Source organism: Sinohyriopsis cumingii, chromosome 6, assembly GCF_028554795.1.
Source record: "Sinohyriopsis cumingii isolate HCF-2022 chromosome 6, ASM2855479v2, whole genome shotgun sequence".
Classification (NCBI taxonomy): domain Eukaryota; kingdom Metazoa; phylum Mollusca; class Bivalvia; order Unionida; family Unionidae; genus Sinohyriopsis; species Sinohyriopsis cumingii.
Window position 1 is genome coordinate 5,399,114 of NC_142966.1, and position 19,085 is coordinate 5,418,198.

Consider the following 19,085-nt stretch of genomic DNA (forward strand, 5'->3'; position numbering starts at 1 on the left):
TCTCGAGGTTACAGCAAAACTGTATGACAACAGCTTCCCTCGCCCAAAGACATGATTATATCTCGTGACGACATTTGCGAGTTGTTTTCTTTCGCGGCGGCTCAGTGCTGGATCTGTGATAGTCTCATTGAAGACTCGAGTGCATAATCACTATTACAGAGTTGATGCGTGTATTGGATCAGGCCCGACCTACGTTGGATTGTCCTTGTTGGATCTTGCAGATCTGTTCATGTACGTGTTGTACTACAACTCAATGACACAGTGGCAACATCAAAATGCTGCACACAGGCACGGATTCATTGGTGATGCATATTACCACCAATGATGTTTTCGTGGACGTAAACAAAATCGTTACTGAAGTTGACAATAGCGGGTAGCCTCAGGACCATCCGCTGTTCACCAACGTCTTTAAAAAAAAAAAAAAAAAAATCTGAGAAATTCAATGACAGTGCGTGGGCAGGCCAATCTAGGAATTTGTAGGACAGCGACCCGAATAGTACTCGATCATGACTGACTCCTTTGGAGCTGGAAGCTCTGATAATATTAATGATGGCAATCAAAATTACACAGACATTGGAAATTTTCCTTGGCTCGAGTAAATGAATCTGCCGCAACGCCTATTTGGACAGGCATGACCTGTCGATTCCGTGGGTAACATTTGCCTCCCTCACTACCTTTCCAAAGACGACGTATCCCTTCCCATAGCCAAGGGGGCTGTAGCATATCGGGAACATGGTCCTCTCGGAAACGATACTACCCGTTGCCTCTATGTTATACTGATTCTTTACCTCTAATGAGTGGACTTTGCCCTGAGTAGATGGAGCCGAGTGGACACTGACCACATCAAATGCATTATTGGTTTTCATGCTCCCTTTGATCCTTCGTACGATACGTTCTTCGAGATAGGTTGTTGATCAAACACATAATAGACCCGCGAAGATTTTCCAGATATATCCGCCAGGCTAATTTAGAAGTAAAACACAAAGTCATGTTAACCAGAAAGGGCAACGACAACGTTGCAGTTTGACATAACGTTAACGTCTCTGATAGACATGCTGAGTTGTTGCATTTTATATTGTGGATGTCTGTGATAATTCCTTGCGTTACATTTAAAGCACGTTTGTTTTCATTTATGTACTCTGATCGAAAGCAGCAGTTTTTTTCTTGGCAGATAACTATCCAACAAAGTATCATTGTACCAAAGCACGTGTTTGCTGCGTTTTAAGATATGGTTTGGGTGACGGGCAGGAGTCAAGAGATATTATTAGACAGTTAGTAGTGTCATAAGTTTCACTGCGTTTAAACAGTCATCAGTAGCAAACTGAATACATTTCGTTTGATTTCGAACACAATCAAGTCGGACATGTTTATCACACGTTGCGGTCGTTCATGGGAAGGCATCGTAACATCGACACAGGTCTGCAGATATCCCCAAAAGATTCCACTGCGTACCAGATTTATTATTTTTCATGGGGACACTTTGAGCTGTTCAAACAATATATGGTCAATATTTACTTTAATGAACATGGCACTGTTCCTGCCGCCAGTTATAAATGCATTGCTGTGATACTCTCTGACAAGACTCTTTTAACGGAGAACGCAGAATGCAGGTTGGACGCTGTGGACACAGAATGCAGGTTGGAAGCTGTGGACGCAGAATGCAGGTTGGATGCTTAGGACACAGAATGCAGGATGAAAATTGAGGACACAGAATGCATTCGTTGTATTCAATTCGTAATTGAACAGGAAAGTTAGAAAAATAATATCATATCATGAACTTAAGATTGGTCTTACCAACCGGCTTTCGAACAAAAATAGGACGGTAAGAAATAAGTGAGGGGTCACATTATAATTTCTTCCGGTAAACCGGACCGGTAATGTATCCCCAATAAAACATGATTAGTTCTTGACGGCCAAGCAAATAAAACCCTGGTAACTTTACGGTTTTCTCAGTCAGATGCGGTACAAATGATAAATATGGATTTGCACTACTGAAGAGCGTCTTCAGCAGTGCAAATCCATATTTATCATTTGTGCCGCATCTGACTGCGAAAACCGTAAAGTTACCAGGGTTGTATTAACACAGACTCTTCTCGCTGTTACACTGAACGCTTCCATTGAAAACTCAACAAACGGCCCAATATGTGGGCATTTTGTCACTGAGGCAGTGTTGCACTCACAGAAATCAAAGCTCGTTCAAGAACACCTTGTTGCACTCATAGAAATCAAAGCTCGTTCAGGAACACCATGTACGCTTGTGAATATAACGTTGTCACTAACAAGCTACACTTGAACATATATGAAATGCCTGTGAACATTTACGGACGCGCGCACGAATTAACGTGACGCGGCATCGATGTGGATCTAACCACGTTTGCCCCAAGGCCAAATATGACCGAGTTGATCTGTCGGGTTGCTGCGGACCACGAACAAAACAAACTTGTATTTTTTAAAAACAAACTCTGAAAACTTAAGGCGTCTAACGTGGACATCAACGACGTTTTTTTTTTAGCCGCGATGCACCAGCCACTAAAATTTCAGCTGAGATCGCTGAAAAAATTGTGGAATGAGAAATTCTGGCGTGTCGGTTACAGCTCAACATTTTAAATAATGGTAATGATGCAATGAGTGATTATTGTTCCTTTTGTTTCTGTTTAACCGTATTCGACACATAACAAACATGAATTATATAATTAAACAGCGTGATAAAGGTTGTGGTAGTATTTGCTTCAAACCTAAGAGCTTTAGTTCTAACTGTTTTTTCTTATATGTATTTACATTACAATGTTTTCTATAACTGCCCCTGTCTAGAGACTTTCTAATTTTAGTTTTTATTTATCTAACTAGGATCCTTCTCTTTCTACATTATGAATACCTGTATGATTTAGTAGGGGCACAAGCCGTGCAAGACACTTAAACGGTAATTATGACATTTAAATAAGTTTTGGTAATGACTGCAAATGTATTATATGTCTGCATTTCTATTAAAGGTCATCACAAAATAAGTCGACGACTGCGCAATAAATTGTCACAGATTCTAACATTGGAGGAGAAATTGGTCAAACTGAAGAGGACGATGCTGGGAGAACTTGGAAGACATCATATACTAAACATTCTTTTGAAATGACAAAATGGTTATATTTATATTCTGGTGTGTTTGAAGATAACTGCTACCTCAAAACATAGCTATTAGTATTTGGTGAAGAGACAAGATGAAGTATTTGCTCGATATTAGGAACAAAGTATACTCACTTGGTAATTGTGACCTAATTTAATGTCAAGAAGCTAGGGTAATAATTTGAAAACCCATGGTAATTTCGTTTGTGAGGTGTATGTTTGTGTGTACGTGCTATTTGGTGCGCAGACTGGTGTTGATCTCCATGGAAAAGGATTGGCTTGGCGTGGTTTGGTGTTTGGTGTGGTTTGGTGTTTGGTGTGGTTTGGTGTTTGGTGTGGTTTGGTTTTTGAAAGCACAAAAATACAGATATGCTATTTAGTACCGAGAAAATTGGAATAAAATGTATTGCATAGGGACACAACAATATAGATATGTTATTTAGTACAGAGAAAATTGGAATCAAATGTATTGCCTAGGGACACAAATGTCCTGCTCATGTAAACTGAACCGATGGTAGAGTCCGAACTTATTGTCTTTTTATCGCGAATCCAAGCACGATAACCACTGAAGTCACTCTGGTTCCTGCCTCCATTAGTGGCCTCCGATTACATGCAGTAGAGTCTATGGGGACTCATCGGGACATCCATGAACCCACAGGGACTTAACATAAATAAAAATTCCCCAACAGATAAACAGTGTCTGCTTCCTCATCTTCTCACCACCCCCACCACCTCATGTCCAACTCCCACTTTCCATATGGCCCACATCGTGTCTCCAATATTTTCTGACATATCTACATGCGGATTTCCAAATACGTTTTTCGGTAACTGTGTCGTCAAAGAAATACCATACTAGAAACAATACACATTGCACGAACGGACGTATAGGCTCACATAATTTTATACAGTAACATTTTCTTCGAAAAGAAAATACCTGGAGTTGTTAAAAATTAAATTGTTAAAAAGGAAACTTCTGTAAATTTAATTACAATGGAAACCATGAAAGTAATAAATAATAGAACGCATCACAATAATGTCCGTAAATGCAATAAATTTTGCAACTGTTGATTATAAGAAAATCACCGGTAAATATAATGATTCCTTTGGCAGGAAATGTAATGAATTTATAACTCTGACACACACATGCACAGTGTATTCCATGCGATTCAACACGTCCTCCCGTTGTTGTTGTTGTTGTTGTGATAGGGTTTAACGCTATTTTTCAGAACAAGATAGGCTATACATGGCGGCAAGTATTAATGGTGGAGGAAGAACCCCGGGAATATCCGGAAAAAAGCATCGACCACGAGAAACTACTGGCAAGCTTTCTCACGTACCCACATTGGCCAAGCCCGAGACTCGAACTCACGCAGACAGAGTTGAGATGGCAGTGATCCGTGACGTTGAGCTCTTTAGACCACTCGGGGCAACCAAAACTTTCTGAAAAAGTATAATTGTACAAAGTTATTTGTTTTCATTCGAGAATGTTAAATTGCTCATGATGCGCGTCTAATCTGTACCGAGTCAGAACTTACGCCATGTATGTATGTATGTATGTATGTATGTATGTATGTATATATGTGTGTGTGTGTGGATGGATGGATGGATGGATGCATGCATGGGGCTTCCGCTGGCCGAGAGGTTTAGCAGCAGAGAGGGTGAACAGACCATAGAATTCCGACAAAACAAATAAAACAAACAAATAAAATCATCTCGTAGAAAGGTCAAGATTTTACAAATGAACTTTTCCTTGAGATGTTTTATTTCTGTAATGGACGATTGTACTAATAAAACCTCAGTTCGAAATAGTATCTGAAAAAATAAAGTACTCTACGTGTTTATTTATTTCTTGTTTATTTTTTTGACGACCAACGTTGGTAGGTACCCTCTCTGCAGCTATTAATTTACCACCATACCAAGTTTGATGAATATTTTTCAACTCGTTCTCGCTGTCCTTTCTCCTCATCTGTTTCATCTTCATCTGTTTCATCTTTATTTGTTCTATGTTTCAAGTAATATTCAAGTTCTGATGGTGGTTTTTCTATTTTGGGATTTATGTTCTTTCTTTTTCTGTAATAGTTCATCAAACTTCTGTATCGATCTCCACCGCAATTTTTGCAAATCTGATATAATCCTCTAACGCCGTTGTTACATCCAACACATCTTCGTGGACCAGCATGAATATTTTTCTTTATAAGATAATTATGTTTCTTGCAATATTCTCCACGGCATTTTTTATTACAATTGTTAGTGGTAACTTGACGCAGCCACGCACAGTTGTTCATTATATTAATGATATCTGTTTAATTAAATTTAATTTTATCATCACCCCTGTTACCCAAATATTTTATCAAGACCCACACGATATCTTGTTCTTGGATCATGTAAATTTATTGTTATAAATCCATGTGGGGTAGCTTGCGCTCGTGAGAAGAAATTTTTGAATTTAATTATATCCATGTCACCACCACACCAAGTTTGATGAATATTTCGCAACGTGTGTGTGTCTACGCCATTAAACACAACTAAAATGTTGCAGTTGTCTCTGATCACCTTCGGAATTTGTGTATATCGTTGAGTAACATAGATCACGTCTGTATTTTTGTGTCTACCTCGGGAAAATATTCTGGCTGGATTTGATTGTTTATCTAGCATCACATCGTCGTACACAACTAAATTATTAATAAATCCGTCTATGGAATCTACGGATGGTGCTTCATCAATATCGGTTATAAACTCTATAACATCATTATCTTCATCCAGTAATCGCGCGTTTTCATTGAAATCTTTAAGTACATCATAACATCGTTGATCATCAACGGATGGTGCTACTAAATATAATTTATCCCATTTCAACCATCTCATTATCAGATTAAGTAATAATTGCGTCTTACCCGATCCAGATGGTCCTATGATAATCATTCTGATGGAGTTCGGTAGCGCAGGATGGTGTTTAACTGGCTCTCGCTGCCGAGTTGCTGAGAAATCAATTATATCCATATATATTATAACATGAATTTATATTGTTTACGCTGTAAAGTTAAAACTCCAACTACTGATTTAGCTACGGTTACAACAAAAAATAAAAAAATAGCGTACGGTGGAAAATGTTCTATTTTCATTTTTACCTAATAAGCGCGGTGGTGATATTGCTAATTTGATGTCAAAGTTTCCAGGTGCTCCATGGGCTAAATACAGTGGAGAAAAACATCTACCAGGATATAATTATTGCGGTCCTGGTACCAGACTTGATATCAGGCTCGATAATCAGGATCAACCAAAACCAGGCGAGGAACCAATAAACGCTATTGATCGAGCTTGTCATGCTCATGATGTAGCTTATAAAAGTCAAAATCTACAACATAGGCATATTGAAGATGTAAAATTAATTCATGCATTAAATTCTATAAAAAATAAAAATATTAGAGAATCATTAGCTAATTGGTTAGTAAGATCCTCGATGAAAGGTAAATTAGCGCTAGGGGCTGGTAATATATAATGGAATTAATTTATTATTCACCAGTTGGATACTGGAGAGGCAAAGCAGCAATTGGTAAACTCGCTGATGCAGCAGCGGTTAAACATTCTACTGCTAAAGCGTGGTTATCCAAACAAGCAATATGGCAAATTTATCTTCCACGTCCTAAACAAATTCAGTACGCGTATTTCGATGTCAGTGTTCCTAATGAAGTTCATCAAGTTGATATTCTGTTTTTACCGCATGATACTGTGCGTGGAAAAACGTACAAGTACGCGCTAACCGTAGTTGATGTTGCAAGTAGATATAAAGAAGCAGAGCCGCTATCAGCGAAAACATCATCTGAAGTAGCCGATGCGTTTGAACGAATTTATCAACGAGGACTCGGACCACAAGGTGGTCTGCGATGGCCGCAGCTACTACAGGTTGATCCTGGTAAGGAATTTCTTGGTCCAGTATCATCGCTGATGAAACGACATAATACCAAAATACGACGAGGTCATACTGCAATTCATCGTGATCAAGCAATTGTTGAGCGATTTAATCGAACACTTGCTGAGCGGTTATTTGGATATCAATACGCGAGGGAATTTATTCAGGATAAAAGATCTCGCGAATGGGTGGCAAGATTACCAGGCGTGATAGCTGCATTAAATAATGAGATCACACGAACAACCAACATGAAACCCATTAGCGCGGCCACAAAAAAAAATATACCAACACAACGAAAAGATGTTGGAAAACAAAAAATATTAGGTGATGTCACAGTCAGATATTTATATGAGCCTGGTGAACTTGAAGGTGGTAGCGCGAGAGCAACTGATCCTATTTGGAGTGTTACCACACACAAAATATCTACCGTGACAAGATCCACTGGGAGAAACGCAGGCGTTTCCAGACCTGCAATCTACAGATTAGATTCAGCTGCTCCTCAACGTGGATTTACACGTGAACAACTACAAATAATTCCCGCGGATACACAACTACCACCGCGATCACTTCAGTGATTTCGATCACTTAACTAGCACTAGCGCTAAGGGTGCCTGCACTCAAGGCGCTAGCGCCTCTACGTCGATTACACTCAAGACAGGTTAACATGGTATTTTCTCGTGTATGACCGCGACTATTATCTTTTCTATCTACGGTAAATTGTCTTGAATCATTACTCGAATATCGCCATAACATTATACAATTACAACTGGCGCAATGATTGTTCTGCTGCTGTTTTAACTCAATAATAAATTCAACATCAAGATCAAAGTCGTGTTTATTTTTTTTATCAGATTGTTTGTATCCGATTAATTTTTTTCTTATTATATCATCATCGATGATGTTAAATTTATCAACGATTTCAGGAATTATGATTCTACGTAATTGAGATATATTTCTGACCCTCGATACCGCTAAATAAACTAAATTTGACCACTCGATGCGATCGTCTACAATCCAGACTCGTGTGTCAGAAATAGTTAATCCCTGAGACGAGTGGATTGTCATAGCGTATCCCAACACCCATGGAGATTTGCCAGCGTGTATTGCATCTTCGACCACACCGATATCAACGGCGACAATATCATTTAATACAAGGGTCCTGGAATATCAACATTAATATTCTGTTTTCGTGTATCTGATGGTCTATAACACAACGGTACGGGTAATTCTGAGTATTTTTCTTTATGCAGCTGAAATAACTGTTGTTGTAAAGCGTCTCTGATTATTTTTCTACTTGCTACGATCAAATCGGTGGGTCTCCATAATTTCAAAAAATCACTCATTGATGTCTCTGAGATCACTCCACGTATTATTTCACACTGAATTTTGTTTGATTGTAATCTGATTAATTTTTTAAACTCCCTCAAATTTGCATCAAGAGCTCTATGATCATCATCTATTTCTTCGTAATAATCAACGAAATTTTTTAACCAATCATGTGGAGATGGTCCAACAAAAGGCGGCGGTTGACCATGATCGCCACACATTATTATAGCGGTATTTTTCGTCAACAACCAATCAAGAAACTTTTTTAATGTATCCAATGAGACCGTGCATATCTCATCCCAAATAATTATTTTAGGTATATATTTTTCTCCCATCCGTTCAAGAGTCAATGTATCTCCGCGCCACCGAAAGAAACTATGATACGTACACGATTGTACTTGCCGCTGTTTCATCTCACGTGCAAGTCTATGTGTGGGTGTCAGCACGATTATATCTGAATTTCTGAAAACATTAATCGTTCGAGTTGTTTTGCCGCATCCACCAGGTCCATTGAGATATACTGTCTTATATCTGGTTATTGGATCACTCAACGATGGTGCTTTCGACATTTCTGATATTTTATTACCCCTACGATAAAAATCTCTCATTGGAACATCTGCTGATTCTGTGTAATTGTGTAATAGTTCCTTTTTTATTCTCCACGAACCCCATCGTTCATCATTACTTGTAAATTTCATAACAGGTTCTAAATATTTACTCGAAATATAAAACGAATCTGTTGCGACTCTGACTGCGGTCTTGGGAAATCTATTAATCATCGATAATAAATTTATAGAAACATAAGCCAACATGGAAGATCTTAGATGAGTATATTGCGGGGATACGTCATTTATGTAACTAACGATCGTACCTAACTTTGTTCCGTCGGATAAATAAACACTTTCTCGATTTACAAATATATTTTTCGCCGTTGTATCAGCGATTATAAAATCGTACTCGGCATCATCTAAAATTAATCGTGCGTGATGTCTTTTATAATCACATGCACCACCTTGAGTAAATTTACCTATAATTTTTCTACCGAGATCTTTTGCGGTTTTGAGTTTATTAGGAATATCATCTTCGGAAACATCACGATATTTTTCCTTAAACTCGCTAATAACTTCAGAATCTGACATGGGCAACCAAACTTTGGTCTGTGCATGATATGATATAATTGCCTCACTGACAACCAACGATGTCAGTATCATACAATCTAGCATATATCGTAACAAAACTATAGGTGCCCAACGTTTTTCAAAAAAATGTCTGCCAAACCAAACATAACAAATCTTGTGAAGATTTTCGTTAAACTCGAATGATTCAATACAGGCGAATCCAGTCAGATCAAAATCAGTAATGGTCCATTAATTGCCACTCGCGTCATCTCGTTTGTTGGGTGACCAAATCTTTCAAAGTACACAGAACAATCTCCGTATCCCAGAAAACTTCCTGGATAACATGCAACCATATCAACCGAAATAACATCATTGTAATTGTATTTGGTATTCCATAATCCGCCATGTCCATATTCGACGCAACTTGCGCGTACGTCCTCGAGTAAATCAAATCGTGTTGGTTTCCATGAATTTCTTTCTCTGGCGAAATGAGCCGCAACAGATGGAACGGTAAAACAATTAGTTAGTAATTTGTCAGTATTTCCCGCGTGCTTGCACTGTAAAAACGTCGCAAGATTTTTCATCTCGTCATGGAGGGATTCTGTTCGATATATTTCACCGTTTGGTTTGACAAACTGATCAAATTCACCTTCTTCATTACTTTTAAATAACCATACCGATACAGGATCGGTTTTACTTATTTCGCTGATAAAATCAAACATATCTGTGGGGTAAAATCTAACAGTTCGATCACGTGGAAATATTGTTACTGCGTTAGTCCATGCGTGCGCGTTATGATCGATAATATTTATTGGAGATCCTTTCGATTTATATTTCGATTGGTACAGTACTTCTCCCGTTATTGTCGCTACGGTTATTGGAAATTTTAATATTTTTCCAAACTCAGCAACATCTTTTATTGTAGCACCGGTATCCTTAACTGAATCAGCCCACGAGTTTATTTTTTCACGCCTTAAATCAGTTAATCCATTTCCACGCATCGCGTTTGTAAAGTGTTCTATTACTCGTTCAGCTACACAATTTAACCTTGAAAATTTCATCGGCGCTAGTTTATCAACGTTGGGTTTTTTATTTATCTCATAGATTCCATAAATAACCGCTGTTACAGGATACGCTCGTTCATAATGCGGTTTGTCAATACCCGTCAGTAGACCCGGACTGGAATTTTTACTTGATATGATAGTTTTATTATTACCAAGGACGGGATCATATTTGTCAAGGATAATCCAACTACCTGTTTCTGTTAATACAATAAATTTTACTCTGAAGAAATATTTTTGATTGCCCTCGTATTCAGCGATGTAGTTAATGATAGTTGCCGCTCGCTTGTCGTTCATTGTGGCGTCCGTGACTTTGTCGACACTGACTTTGCCAGTGTTGCGTATAATCTTGAACGTTGACCATGTATGAGATGCACCATCCGTGTAAAATTCCTTCTTGGCGTCGTGAATTTTCGAGATCAGACTTTTATTTTTCGGATCAACCAAATCTCGCACTGGCAAGTCAGAAGATAATCTGTCAAGGTTGAATTTATATTTAACAGGCCTAGTTTGGGATAATCTCTCAAACTCGTTCATATAATTAAAACAAATATTTAAAATAAAAAATATTATATATATATATATACAATGTCTCAATGCAGATGGTTGATGATCGGCTCATTAAATCGATGCAACAAATCCTGCAGAAAGGAATTTTGTTGGATACACTCACAAAACATACGACGAGGAAGTCTAGGACCAATACCGTGTCTGCAGTGTGGTATTGGAGTGCGAGAAAAAACAGAATTATGTGGAAAGTGCGGCGGAAAACGGTTCAGAGAACTTAAAAGATATTATGACAAAAAATGTAATAGCGGTGAAAACGCTATAAAATCCGTGGGGGATTATATATCAAGATTTCAGACAAACAATGATTTAAACAAATGATATTATTATAATGGAGCAAAATATATTTGTCCCACATCCTGTCATAACAAACTATGAATCAAATATTTATGGTATCATCAGACACTGCAAGTTGAAGAGATCAGTTGGTCATATTAATAATCATGGTTATCTTAGATTTACAGTTGGGAAGAAACATTATTTCTGTCATAGATTTGTGCATGAGTGTCATAATGGGATGATCAATGACGGTCTAGTGGTCGATCATATTGACGGGGATCCTCAAAACAATAATTTATCCAACCTTCGTGTTGTCACACAAAGCGTGAACTCTGCATGTGGTAATACAGGAAGATGTAAGACAATCGAAAAGAGGCGGTAATTTCCACAAACATAGAAACTGGTGAAGAAATAATATTGCGTTCAATGTATTCAGCTGCTAAATATTTTGATATTAATCCGTCTTCAGAGCAAAAAGTGGCAGAAAATATATATAAAACCGCTTTCTCGAAAAAATATAAACAGAAAATTACCTTTCAGTATCAATAATTATCATCACCACATTGAATTAATTTTTTTAATTTATGTCACAGTAGGTCCTCCATACACTACTGAATTTTTGATTTTATAAAAGGGAGATTACTTTGTAATATATAGTTTTCTTCGTAGATTTTTGATTTTTTATGATCGTAATTAGTCAGTTTAACTAATTACATCGTAATTAATTACTCGTAGAAGTATTATTTATGGTTTTTAAATATTTCCCATCATACAACATTACGAGAAATCATGATAATGTTATTGATCCGCAAGGAAGCTGTGTAGGTACAGAACAGAAACCGTTGTCATGGTAATCGATCTGCAGGTGTGTTCATGCCACTGTTATTATTGATTCGCAGTCTGCTTAGGAAAACCGCTGTTTTATATTCAGAAACTGTTATTATTCAGAAACCGCTGTTTTATATTCAGAAACTGTTATTATTCAGAAACCGCTGTTTTATATTCAGAAACTGTTGTTATTCAGAAACTGTTGTTTTATATTCAGAAACTGTTATTATTCAGAAACCGCTGTTTTATATTCAGAAACTGTTGTTATTCAGAAACTGTTGTTTTAGTGTAAATATTGGTTCCTTAGCTATATAGCTTAACTATATATTAACTTCCGAAATATATGTTCGTAACAAGGTTTGATAGCTCAATCAGTATGGTATTTGACTGTGACGCTCGCGGTCCAGGATCAAACCCCCATGACTGACAATTTGTCGGTGGTGTACGCATAATTGCGATTTTTATAATAGTGGGGGTAACCGCAAAACCCCCCCCGCTCAGCAAAATTCCCACCCACAATATTGACTTGTGGTTGATACATATTTTCGTATCACCCACTGGATTAATTATTGTGGGTGGGATTTTTGCTGAGCGTACATGTTTGTACTGTCCTTAGTTAGTTATATGTTTGTACTGTCCATGCATAATCTGAGCTCGCTAATACACTCGATAGGGGCTCTTCATTCATAATCTGAGCTCGCTAATACACTCGATAAGAGCTCTTCATTCATTGTATATAACCATTTCATTGTATATATCCATTTCATTCTATATATCCATTTCCTTAGTTAAGTTATATGTTTGTGCCGTCCAATGCATAATCTGAGCTCGCTAATACACTCGATAGGGGCTCTTCATTCATTGTATATAACCATTTCATTGTATATAACCATTTCATTGTATATATCCATTTCCTTAGTTAGTTATATGTTTGTGCCGTCCAATTCATAATCTGAGCTCGCTAATACACTCGATAGGGGCTCTTCATTCATTGTATATATCCATTTCATTGTATATATCCATTTCCTTAGTTAGTTATATGTTTGTGCCGTTCATTCATAATCTGAGCTCGCTAATACACTCGATAGGAGCTTTTCATTCATTGTATATGTTGTGCTGTCCCTGAAACATCCCGACGAACTCGCTAAACACTCGATAGGTGTTCTAGGGATATTTTTTTTTATTTTAAAGATTTATATATTATATAATGAACCATGAAAATATCAATGATGTAATTGTTGCTATTAAAAAATTGAAAAAAGATGGAATTAATATATCTGATGAACTTAATCCTGAAAAAATAGTTTCTGACTTTGAGATTTTACAAGAACGTAAAACCCAGGGGACACACACACTATCATCTGAATACAAGCTCATGAAGCGGATTCAGGCGGCAATGTTTCAGTCGCTAGCTACCGTAGAAGATGATCATGTGAAGGAGTTCGTTCCTCTCTCTGCCGCCGTAGAAAGAATTAAATCGTTATTATCCCACGAGTATGAGGCAAAGAAAACGATTAGTACTCGTATAAGACAATTAAGAAAAATTATGTCAGAGAGTAACTTCGTTACTGGTGAAACGATCCAGAGTAACTTTGTTACTGGTGAAACGATCCAGAGTAACTCCGTTACTGGTGATAATGAAAATGAAAGTTTTGGTAACTGGGGTCCATGTCAACGCTGACCACGTGTAGTGTAAAATGATCAAATTTTCAGAAAAAAAATTTTTTTTTTGCAAGGCCGATTAATTTGTACCAAACACAAATTTGTGCGGCAAAAAAATAAATAAAAAATCGGGGAAAAATAATATTTTTTCACAAATACGCGATTTTGACTACCAACTACCCCGTCAGAAATAAGAAAAAATTGATATTTATTTTACAAAATACAAGAAAAATACACGAATTACTTGATCCTGACGGGGTAGTTGGTAGTCAAAATCAAGAAAATTCTAACTTTGTCAAATTGTTTCTAGTAAATTTTATTTATTATAAATTAATTTTATTTATTAATAATATTATTTTTACTGAAGATTTATTTTTTTTTTTACTAAAATCAAGAAAAATGCACGAATTACTTGATTCTGACGGGGTACTTGGTAGTCAAAATCAAAGAAAAATGCACGAATTACTTGATTTCTGACGGGGTAGTTGGTAGTCAAAATCAGAAAAATTGAGCAATTTCGTTGTATTTTAGTAAAAAAAAATAAAAATCTCAGTAAAAATAATATTATTAATAAATAAAATTAATTTATAATAAATAAAATTTATTAGGAACAATTTGACAAAGTTAGAATTTCTTATTTCTGACGGGGTAGTTGGTAGTCAAAATCAAGTAATTCGTACATTTTTATGTTTCTGAGGGGGTAGTTGGTAGTCAAAATCAAGTAATTCGTACAATTTCAGTAAAAAAATAATAAAAATCAGGAAAATTAATAAATCTTATTTTTTTTGTGATAGAAATTTTAATTTTTACTTTCATCGACCAGCTTTTTTAGCCGCCTACGCCGATTAATTTGTACCAAACACAAATTTGTGCTAGTAACAATAAAATATTTTTTTATTTATTTTTTTTAAGTTGATCGAATTTGAGTCTGATCTCTGTTACAAATGTTCTTCTAACTGTTAAGAAATTCTCGTGTGTAAAAACCCTCCATTACATAAAGATCTACGATAAAGTCTTACGACAAAAGTCTTACGACTTTACATACAGATTTATCACAAGTTCTTCTCCACGTATGTCAATTAAGCGATTAAGGTGGTCTGTGAGTTTAAAATTGATTCGTGTTAACATATTATTGTGACACCGCAAATACACAGGATTAGTTGATTCTTGCACGATTAAACTTCCAGGGGGAACTTGTGGTGTGAACGTGTACAGGATGTATCCTTGTTGAGCTTGATTTGATCTTCCGAGATCTATTTGATAACTGCCATCGATTACGTCACAAACCAGATTGACCGCGACCGTCGGTGTTATATTAACGATCCCCGGAGATACGTGTCTTCCGCCGCCATGTGGATCATTATCATATCTAAGAACGGTTGGATATGGTGCTAGTTTTCTCCATGCATCATGTATTTTAGGAAAAAACTCATCAATGACATCATTGACAGATTTTCTTAATTTATCCGGATTATAATCAGGAAACTTAAACGTTACAATGTCAGCTTCGGGTATTTTGTACTTGGCTGCGAAGGATTTTTTATAATTGCCTGATGACTTAAGAACCATATCTCTAATTCTATTATAGATAACTTCAGAAGAATTAACTATATAATTTAAAACTTCTATGTACCTAATAATATTATCGCGCGCAGATGTTGAATCAAATAAATACTCTTGAAAACTATCACGTAAATTATTTACTTGTATTTCATGGTCGAAGTTTATTGAAGCAAATATAGAATCAATATTCAAAGCAATAACACGTTCATTAAGATTATACAAAAGAGCTCTAGGATCATATACAGGTGCCTCCCCCCTCCATCCTGGTTTTACTTCTATGTAATCTAACCATTCTGAATTCATTTTAATATCATGACGAAGACTGGTCTTTGACGTAAAATCACCCCTCGTTGGTTCTGGTGGTCCTTCATACACCCTGGGAATTTCAGGCCATCCTAGCACGGATCTGATTGAAGATTTATAAATATCAACGGCATAATCAGGCGAGTTTATTTCAATCGTCGAGGACAGGGTGGGTTCATGAACATTAATTGATATTTTTGATTCCTTTCCTGTTATTGATTTTATTCTACGTTGAAATTCCTCACTGATCTCTTCAATCTCATAACTGCCAGTTGGTATTCCAACAACAACCCAGTCAGGTGTTCCATCAGGTTTGTTCTTGTTAGCAAATACAAGCGAATTATTTGCTGGTGTACCATTAAATGATTTTGATCTGATATTTGGCCAGCTGTAATATACTCGTAATTGTGCTAGTGCTATTTCTTTTACTGGAATTGCAGTGGGAAAATTAACACTAAATTCAGGATTAATTGAACTTACCGAGATCATCGTTATCTTTGGCGGAGTTGTGTTGGTCACGATCTGCTGGAGTAATTCTGTCATTATTGATACTTGTATCTTTAATACCGATACCCTCGTCGTATATTCTAGTTACCATTGAAAATTCGAAATCGGATATAATTCCATCACTGAGACTTGCTGATAACAGCGAGGATAATTTCGAGTATGCTACCGTCGCTGTATGTAATTTTATTGTGCAACCGGATAATTTTTCGCTCGTGCAAGAACATATTTTTTTTGTGATGATATTAAGCACACCTGCAATAGTTGTTGCTGCTGAAATACAAATAGTTACAGCTACTGGTGCCATCGTTGTCAACGCTGATAATATGACACCGGTTCCAGCAACAACAGCGGATACTGAATAAACAATCACATCAACGATAACCAATCGTCGTCGATATTTTTTTACTTTTACTGTATATTGATCGACTTGATCTTTTAGCGCCGCCTGCCATTCACGCGCTTGATTGTACCTGTATTGTGCACCGTCCGTATATATTTTTATGCAGTAACCAATTGAGGTGTTTCAGCTACAAATTCCAAACACCACCAGTAAGATGTTGCGGTTAATGTCTTATCAGCTGCTTCCAGAATAAATATTTCCTCGGTTCCGATATTTAATATAACAGATACAACCCCGGAAAACCTGTCGGTGGAATGACGCCATGGAAACGTTGTAAATATTTCAAATTTTGCAGCACTAAACACAGATAGCCTGTACACGCCAGTGACTGTTGCGGTATATTTGATAGTATTATTTTGTTTTGACCATGTTGCAAATCCCGATGATACCGTGCATACGATGTTTGTGATGTGCCCGGGAGTTATTTCACCTGGAATTTTAATCAGACTGGTTTTATTGATAATCTCAGGAATTCCCGCTACGATGTCTAGCTGTGTTCGTTTGATCGTGTCTAGGTTACTTTTGATATCAGAAAGTTTCATGTCAATGACGGGAGGAGTTCCAAAGAACTTATTTATGGCATCATCGATTTTCTGAAAATTTCTTCGAAGCCTTGTAAAACCGGTTACGTGAACATCATATTCGGCCCGCAGCGTGGATAGTTTTCCATCCACGTCGTCGACGTATAGTTTGTTTGCGACGTCGTTGTCAGATTTTGGAGCTGTTACAGCTACTATTTTGTTCCCGTTCATGCTAAGTTCACCTGTCATTGTGTCACCGGTGTTTCTCACGCGATTAGCAACACTTTTTGCAATTTCATCTCGGATGGCTTTAAGTGACATACTTGAATCTCTGATTCTACCACCGTCAGTAAACACGGGAATATTATCTGTAACTGCACCAAGTACTCGCCGGACTATATCATTCCATTTGATATTGCTAGTTTTTAGTTTACCATATCGATCTTGAAAAATAACAACTTCATCTGGGTCAACTCCAGCCAGGTTCATGATATCAGCAAGGTCATCCTTAGTCGCATACTTTGACAGATCAACGTCGGATTTTATTTTCTTACTAGTAGAAGATCTTCCGTAGATGTCAACCATTATAATAAGATCCGTTGTTTAAAATGCTTTACGCGCAACAAATCAGTTGCTTGTATAATCGTGCACGACTTTATGTGGCGGCCTGGATGATTTTGATATAGCGTCGAGTACATTAATTACTTCACGGCCGCATATTGGCGGATTTGTCATTGTTTGTGTGGGTAGCGTTGAATACCAAACTTTGGAACCTCTGGTTGTTGCGTGAAGTGGTGCGACATACTTGATAAATTCAACAGGTGGAGCTAACCCGTATGAATCAAAATAAACGATTCCACGTGGATCAACCGTGTATGATACCCAATGAGTACCAGGTCCAGAACGTTCATCGAGATTAATAATACCTGTTTCTAGTTTGTTTGGTTGTTTCGGTAATTGATCTCGCATAAAAACACCTCTAAAGGCGGATATTTTTAATTTTTTAGCGGCATTAAGTAAATCAAAATTTGATGCTGGAACGTCTAACGAAGTGACCCTGGAAGCCTTAGGCCTCTCCCCAACGAGATCCTGGCAATCTTAGACCGCGTCCCTTTTTTTTGCTATATCGTCCACCAGTAATTTTATCAAAAATTTTTTTACCCGCCGCTCCAGCAGCACCTAACGCGGCCGCTTTTGCTACGGCTGGAGCAGCTGCAGCTATTAATGCCGGAATGGCCGCGAGAAGTGGGAATATACCACCGGTTTTAACCATGTCTTTGATGGCGCTTGGGAAGAGATGGAATTGAACTCCAGTTTTTGATTCCAGAGCTTTATTGAAATGTTTAATCTGATTATTTGTCAACGATAATTTGTTTGGACCACCACTAATCTGATCTCGTTTTAGTGATATTTTAGTTCCGCATTTGTTGGCGGTTTTTGATTGAAGCTTTTTTACCTGACCCGGGGTCAGAGTAACATTAACATGACTATACGACATTTTTATATAAAATATATTTTTCTAAATAACACAATTAAATATTTTCCACCGGTGCATCAACAACTCTCATTCGACCACTACCACCTTCAAGTAACATGGCTTTGTCGCTAAGTATGACCGCGATCGCTCTGTAATCAACACCACCGGTATTTAATGTTGCTTTGAGATGTATATCAACGACAGATTGTTTTGATAGATCAAGATGTTCTAATGAAAAATAATAAATCGGGTACAAGTTTTTAAAATCTAGTTGTGATATTTGCAACCCAGTATCAACATTTTGATCACGTCCCATAAATGACATCAAACGATGATATGCACGTCCTATATGATTTTGTGCATAATTTAGTTGTACATTTTCTGTTGGTTCCTGTTGTCCGTTTATCCGTAAAGAAATATCTGTGAGACCTAGTTGGTCAAATATC

General features: G+C 37.1%; 1 protein-coding gene across 3 annotated transcripts in view; it reads left to right on the top strand.

The window, feature by feature from the left end:
- LOC149796307 (uncharacterized) overlaps positions 1-5,818 on the top strand; it is a 43,877-nt gene extending 38,059 nt beyond the window's left edge. For 2 of the 3 annotated variants that reach the window (XM_089960953.1, XM_089960955.1), the window contains one exon: positions 2,991-5,818. In XM_089960953.1, coding sequence (XP_089817079.1) covers positions 2,991-3,127 — 137 coding nt within the window. In that variant the 3' untranslated portion in view covers positions 3,128-5,818. The remainder of the gene's footprint in view (positions 1-2,990) is intronic. The other variant, XM_089960956.1, reaches the window with a different exon arrangement.
- The last annotated feature ends 13,267 nt before the right edge of the window (positions 5,819-19,085 follow it).